This window comes from Arachis hypogaea, chromosome 9 (assembly GCF_003086295.3).
Source record: "Arachis hypogaea cultivar Tifrunner chromosome 9, arahy.Tifrunner.gnm2.J5K5, whole genome shotgun sequence".
NCBI lineage: Eukaryota > Viridiplantae > Streptophyta > Magnoliopsida > Fabales > Fabaceae > Arachis > Arachis hypogaea.
Window position 1 is genome coordinate 26,915,845 of NC_092044.1, and position 6,892 is coordinate 26,922,736.

The 6,892-nt window shown below is 35.8% G+C and overlaps 1 protein-coding gene across 1 annotated transcript; it reads left to right on the forward strand.

The window, feature by feature from the left end:
* Nucleotides 1-417: 417 nt before the first annotated feature.
* On the forward strand, nt 418-6,448 carry LOC112710753 (tlg2p-like protein a). Its single transcript, XM_025763151.3, has 8 exons — nt 418-879; nt 1,495-1,777; nt 3,877-3,966; nt 5,032-5,109; nt 5,301-5,378; nt 5,462-5,527; nt 5,611-5,691; nt 5,817-6,448. The coding sequence occupies exons 1-8, from the start codon at nt 668-670 to the stop codon at nt 5,922-5,924; spliced, it is 996 nt and encodes a 331-aa protein (XP_025618936.1). The 5' UTR covers nt 418-667; the 3' UTR covers nt 5,925-6,448.
* The last annotated feature ends 444 nt before the right edge of the window (nt 6,449-6,892 follow it).

Sequence of the window (6,892 nt, forward strand, 5' to 3'; positions counted from 1 at the left end):
ACAAAACAAAATTTATTTAAATTTTAATATTATATACATAATATATATTTAATATTATTTTTTTAAGATTCTAATATATTTTTTTTCTGAATTTAATACATAAATTTTTAACTTATTTTTCATGTATTATTTATTTTTATTCTAAAGAACAATAATTTTTTTTGTTGTATAAACATGTTGTTTTTAATATTTATATACTTATTTTTTTTTATTTTGGACTTTAGTCCAATATCTAAAAGTCTAAAACTTATAAAAAAATCTAAAATTTATAAAAAAATAGTTAACTTAATTAACAAATTAATTTTTTAAATTCAGACCTTTTAAATAAAATAAAATAAATAAATAATTTAGATTTAATAATTAATAAAATATGCAGCACTCTATACTTAGCAAAGAAGCGTTTAAGGATGAGGCAATTTAATTAATGGAAATTAAAGTCATTTTTAAAGACTCAAAACTGAGAGAAAAAGAAAATGTTTAGCAGTGATCCGGAGAGCACGTGACAGTGAGAGTCAGCGTGAAAGCTAGATCACGTGATCGGCGATCCCTCTCCTCTCACGAGTGACGAGTTACGACGAAGCATTTCATTCGATTTAATTTTCCAAAATCCCCAAATCTCCATTGATTTTCATCTTTCAGATCCTTCCTTCATTGTTTGTTCCCAAAAATGGCGACGAGGAATCGCACTCTTCTCTTCAGAAAGCACCGCGACGCATTGAAGAGCGTTCGCGCTCCTTCCTCCTCTTCCCTCCCCTCCACCTCCTCCGCCGGTGGCAGAGGGGGTGCCGCCGGACCCGTCATCGAATTGGTCAGCTCGTCGCTCCTCAACCCTAATCGTTCTTACGCCCCTCTAAGCACCGACGATCCCGGTAGCTCAAGGTGATTTCGCGCAGATTTTTCTATGTTAATGCTTTTTGGATTTGGATTGAACGAAAGTGGAAACGTTTGCGAATTATTTTTTTTCTTTTTCTTTTTATTTTCGATCTCGGATTATGATAAAAAGGTGTGTATCTGTTTACACTCTACACCGGAGTTTTAAGAATTGCTCTAAATTGATGAAAACTCAAATATCAGTGAAGTGAAGGAAATATATGTTATTTCAGTGAATATGAGTGTGTCTAGAATTTTAACAGATGAATTGTCTGTAGTACATTTTCTTGAATATTAGTTAATATACTCATTTTCTTCGTCGTTTAGAATTTAAATGCTTATCTATATCTATATATTGTACCTGGCTTATTATTGGATGTAATGCCATCTATGGATCTACCTAGTTAACCTCACTCAGTGGATAAAGGGCTTTGTTGTAGTTGTTTTTGGTAGGGAATGCGGATCATGGTGGAAATAGGGGGTGTTTTTCTTATAGATTTGGCACTTGTTTAGGACATTATGCATAGTTCAACTCTTTGCTTTTGTGTTTCAAATGCTTGCGTTGCTTGAAGCTATTAAAAAGACTTTGAAATGGTGGGTTGTTCATTGTTCTTGTGAATGCAGTAAGGATCTAAATCTGGTTACAGTTGGATTACCGCCAGCATGGGTGGATGTGTCTGAAGAAATATCAGCAAATGTGCAGCGCGCCAGAACAAAAATGGCAGAGTTGGCCAAGGCTCATGCAAAGGCTTTAATGCCATCATTTGGTGACGGTAAGGAAGAACAACGTGCTATCGAGTCCCTAACATATGAGATAACTGACTTGATAAAGAGATCAGAGAAGAGACTGCAGAGACTTTCTGCTGGTGGGCCATCTGAGGATTCCAACGTGAGGAAGAATGTGCAGGTACCACGACTGAATAATTATCATATAATATCCATTTCGAAAGATGGATGTTCTTTCTTGGTATATAAGAATAAATGTGTATTATTCAACTCAAAATCTCTGAGCTTCTCAATAAATGAAACATTAAACGATTTCTTCTCTGGCATGACTTGTATGGTATTTTGGTTCTAGAGTGAGGCTTAGTTAATGACATTTTATTAAACAAATAAATCTTATATGTTAACTATGAGCTAGCTGATAGTCATTTCAGTTTAGCTGACATTATTCTTGCAATCAAGTTAAGAGTGTGCATACTACATTTTAGAATCAGGAGGTCTTATTAAGAGCACTTGCCAATGAGGGTTTCTGGACAAGGCATATGATAACTAACTACTAATTCCCCCCTGCCCTTAATATTTTGTGCATGTCACCAAATTTCGCACTGATTTCCTCTGCTTCATAAAATAATTCTGGGTATGTCTTTGAGTTACATTGTTGGGGAAAGCACACACAACAACAACAACAACAACAACAAAGCCTTGTCCCACTAAGTGGGGTCGGCTACATGAATCAAGCGACGCCATTGTGCTCTGTCATGTATCATGTCTACAGAGAGACCGTTTACATGTAGATCTCGTTTGACCACCTCATGGATGGTCTTCTTAGGTCTTCCTCTGCCTTTCGCCCTTTGTCCATCTTCCATCTCATCCACCCTCCTGACTGGATGTTCTATCGGTCTTCTTCTCACATGTCCAAACCACCTGAGACGCGATTCAACCATCTTTTCCACAATGGGTGCTACTCCAACTTTCTCCCTTATATCTTCATTCCTTATTTTATCCAATCGCGTATGACCACTCATCCATCTCAACATCTTCATCTCTGCCACACTCAGCTTATGTTCGTGCTCCCCTTTAGCCGCCCAACACTCCGTACCATACAGCATAGCCGGTCTTATAGCGGTGCGATAGAATTTACCTTTAAGTTTTAAAGGCACTTTTTTGTCGCATATAAAACCAGATGCACTCCGCCATTTTGACCAACCTGCTTGGATCCTATGATTTACATCATGTTCAATCTCTCCATTATCCTGTATGATGCACCCAAGATACTTAAAACTTGTAACTTTTCGTAGGATGTTCTCTCCAATTTTCACCTCTATATTTGAGTTTTCCCTTCTCAAACTGAACTTACATTCCATATATTCCGTCTTGCTACGGCTTATGCGCAGACCATACACTTCTAGCGCTTCTCTCCATAACTCCAACTTCTTATTTAAGTCTTCCCTTGACTCTCCCATAAGAACGATATCATCGGCAAAAAGCATGCACCATGGCACAGGCTCTTGGATGTGCTCTGTGAGTACTTCCAAGACTAATGTGAAAAGGTATGGACTTAAGGATGATCCCTGGTGTAATCCTATACCAATAGGGAATTCCTCTGTCACACCACCTTGAGTCTTCACACTAGTTGTGGCCCCATCATACATGTCTTTAATTGCCCGAATATATGCGATCCTTACTCTCCTCTTTTCTAAAATCTTCCATAAGACCTCCCTTGGTACCCTATCATACGCTTTTTCCAAATCAATAAACACCATGTGTAGATCCCTTTTATTACTACGATACCTCTCCATCATCCTTCTTAATAGGTATATCGCTTCAGTGGTAGATCTGCCTGGCATAAATCCAAATTGGTTCTCTGTTACTTGTGTCTCTTTTCTCAACCTCCGTTCTAATCATCATTTTATTTCTCTTTACAAATTAGAAGATTTTCCCGTTAAACAGAAAACAGTTTCCAATTCTTTAGCATCCATGTTTATTTTACCCTTTTGCTATTGATGGTGAAATATTTTCGAACATTTCTTGATTTTCTGTACTGGTATGAGGAGGAAGAGACAGGTGTTCATTATTCATACTTATTCATTTTCTATTTTTCTTAGCCCAAAAGCTAGCTGGTCATTTCTCCATGAAATTGAGTCTCATATGGGTGCCTTGACATTCTATTGTTTAATCTTTATGTGTCAACACGTTTTACACATGTTTCTGTCTGTTATTCCATAACCTTCTTATTGGTAGTTGTGTATTATTTTTTTTTTATACTCTGTTCATGGATTGCAGCGTTCTCTTGCTACCGACCTTCAGAACTTGTCTGTAGAGCTCCGCAAGAAACAATCAACATATTTGAAGCGCCTAAGGCAACAAAAGGAGGTTAGAGAATTTATTTATTTAAATATTTTTCTTTTTGGTAACAAAGAAGTGAAAGATAATACAGTAGAGTTTATGTCTGAACAATTTAGCATCAATTTAGTAAATAGAAAGCTAATATAGTCAAAAATTATATTTTATTGTATTCTGTTCATAAACAATATATATTTTTTTGTTATTTTAATCTGCATCTCTCATGTCTTACCATTTCAATTGTTCTTCATTGAATAGGTTTAGTCTCTATCATTTTTGGGCTTTAATCTTTGCTGCTGTGACTAATTTGAATTTTTATCCTTACTATTAAGTACTGGTACCTATATTTTTTTTTATTTTTCATTTGTTAGATTTTAGTTCTTATTCAATATTCATCAAAAGTAAGGATTTGGCTCCTCTAAAGTGCTGGTTGCACACTTGCACTGTAGAACATCTAAACAATTAAGATATAAGCACATGCATAACTATCATATAATTTGAAACCATTTATTATTTTCTTAAGGAATCAAATGTTTCACTTTATTCTCTATTTTTCATGAAGGATTAACTCATATAGTTTGATACTTCAATTCTATTAACATTTTGGGTCCTTACCTGAAGAAAGCCAGTCTCAAAGATAGGAAAATATACTTATGTCCTGGAAAAAATATAAAATAAAATAATGTGGATTAAAGTCAAATATTGACAGATAGAACCAAAATCTACTTTGATCCCTTCTTATTTTGCTATTAGCAAGTGGTTTCTCAATCATCCTTTATGTCAGCCAGCAATAGGAATAAATAAGGGCTTATATCCTGAAAATCAATAATGATCAAATTCAAACTAGTGACAACTGACAACCAGATCTACCTTGATCCCTTTTTTATTTTTTATTTTTTGCCTATTGACAAGTGATTTCTTATCTTCCTGTATGCCAATCAACAATTTGATTGTCCTTAGTTTTGGAGGAATATTATATTGAAGTAAGCAGTAAATATCCGGAAGATATCTCAATTACTAATGCCATAAATAGTACTAAATAACTTGTGGAAATTCTGTCTTGAAGTTTGGTACTGTCATTGTATGATGTTGCAGGGTCCAGACGGGGTTGATTTAGAGATCAACATGAATGGAAGTAAATCCACATATGAAGATGATGACCTGGATAATATGGTAATTCTTTTTTGCTTTTCATTTTGGATTTCTTCTCTTTCCCTCTCTTTTTTTTTGGGTTCTTTTTTTTGTTCTGGGAGAAAAAAAAGGGGGAGGGGATCCTCAATTGTTATCCATATAGCCAGTACTGGCTGTGCTTTAATAAATTTTAACGATTTTTTTGCTGATACAATCAAGTTATGTGTGTTTAGATATTTAATGAACATCAAATGGCCAAGCTGAAGAAAACTGAAGCATTCACAGTGGAAAGAGAAAAAGAAATTCAGCAGGTAGGCAAAACTTGCTATTAATGGTGTTTACTAATGTTGTGTTGGTTCTTCATGAGCTAAGTAATATATTCTTGTATTGATAGGTTGTAGAATCTGTAAACGAGCTTGCTCAAATTATGAAGGATTTATCAGTCCTAGTCATTGACCAGGTCAGCAGATACCATCCTTTAATTGGGAATTGAAAACTTTCTTATTCATAAGCCCTTGAGAAATTGACATTCTGTATGTATAGGGTACGATTGTTGATAGAATAGACTACAACATTCAGAATGTAGCCACTACAGTTGAAGATGGCCTTAAACAGCTTCAGAAGGTCCTACATCTCTTCCTTTCCTACTGTTTTAGCTAGACTATGTGTTTCATGCTCTCTCTTTAGTGCTTTCCACAATTTTCATCTCAGTTTCCGTACAATAACTATTTGGTTTATGGTACTTGCAGGCAGAGAGAAACCAGAAAAAGGGGGGCATGGTGATGTGTGCGACGGTGCTGCTCATCATGTGCCTTGTTATGTTGGTTCTATTAATCCTTAAGGAAATTATCTTGTGATTGATAGCGGTATTTAATATTATTTCAATATTGTGGTCACCTTTCATGGGTGCGACCTTTCTACTGATTCTACCTATTACTAGCTTGGATGTAGTTAGTAATGCAGCTTGTCTTAAGAGAGGACCAAGGAGTTTCAAAGTAGCCAAGGCACGTGTTCTGGATGAAGAGATCTGAAATTGATTCTTTTGCAACTTGTTAAGCCAGATTGGAGACAACGGTGGAGGTGTGTTAAGAGGCTTTTAAGTAATTAGATATTTGTGTGATACAATAGGAAAAGGATACATATGTAGCAGAAAATGTATAGTGTAGCAAAATGATCTTCTACTGAACATTCTTTTGCCTCCGGCAGCGGGTGCCGAGTTCCTTCTCATGCATTTTTTTTTTCATATTCTGCCAATTTTCCTAGGAAACTGTCTTCTTGTTCCTCTCATGCATCTTGCATTGAAAGGGGTTATAATTTTTTTTATATGAATATATTTCTAGAAATAAAATGGATGGGAATTCTGTGAGGTTCTAGTTGGAAATGATGATTTCGGGTATGAATGCAACATGTGCGCCTATATTGATGTGAAAGAGACATCTAGGGTCCTACATCTGTATGAACACAACATTTTTCATTTATCAGGCATTTTTGGCATATTGGAACATAAGATGAACAAATATTAAAAATAATTATCACATGATCTGCTGTAGTGCTGTATGTAGCCAACAAATGAGTATGCCAGAGATCTAACCTAGCCGGGTTAACAAAATCTGCATTCAAAATTGCCGCATTTACGATTTGGCAGGCATCATCATTTTCAAGGGACAGGGAGGTTAAGATCTATGAAACTCTCTTCGAAGATTTGCAGAACTCTTAGCCGCGGCAGCAACCTTTTAGGTGTTGATTTCTTCTGCTTTTGCCATTGCTTTCATCGTGTTGTGTGCTCCATGGGTATGCTGCTTCCAGCGCAAATTGGGAAGCAATT

Bases quoted from the DNA above. Each gene is read 5' to 3' on its own strand.
- LOC112710753 (XM_025763151.3), top strand. From the start codon at position 668: ATGGCGACGAGGAATCGCACTCTTCTCTTCAGAAAGCACCGCGACGCA. The intron at 880-1,494 runs GTGATTTCGCGC...TTGTGAATGCAG, and splicing joins GACGATCCCGGTAGCTCAAG to TAAGGATCTAAATCTGGTTA. The intron at 1,778-3,876 runs GTACCACGACTG...CATGGATTGCAG, and splicing joins ACGTGAGGAAGAATGTGCAG to CGTTCTCTTGCTACCGACCT.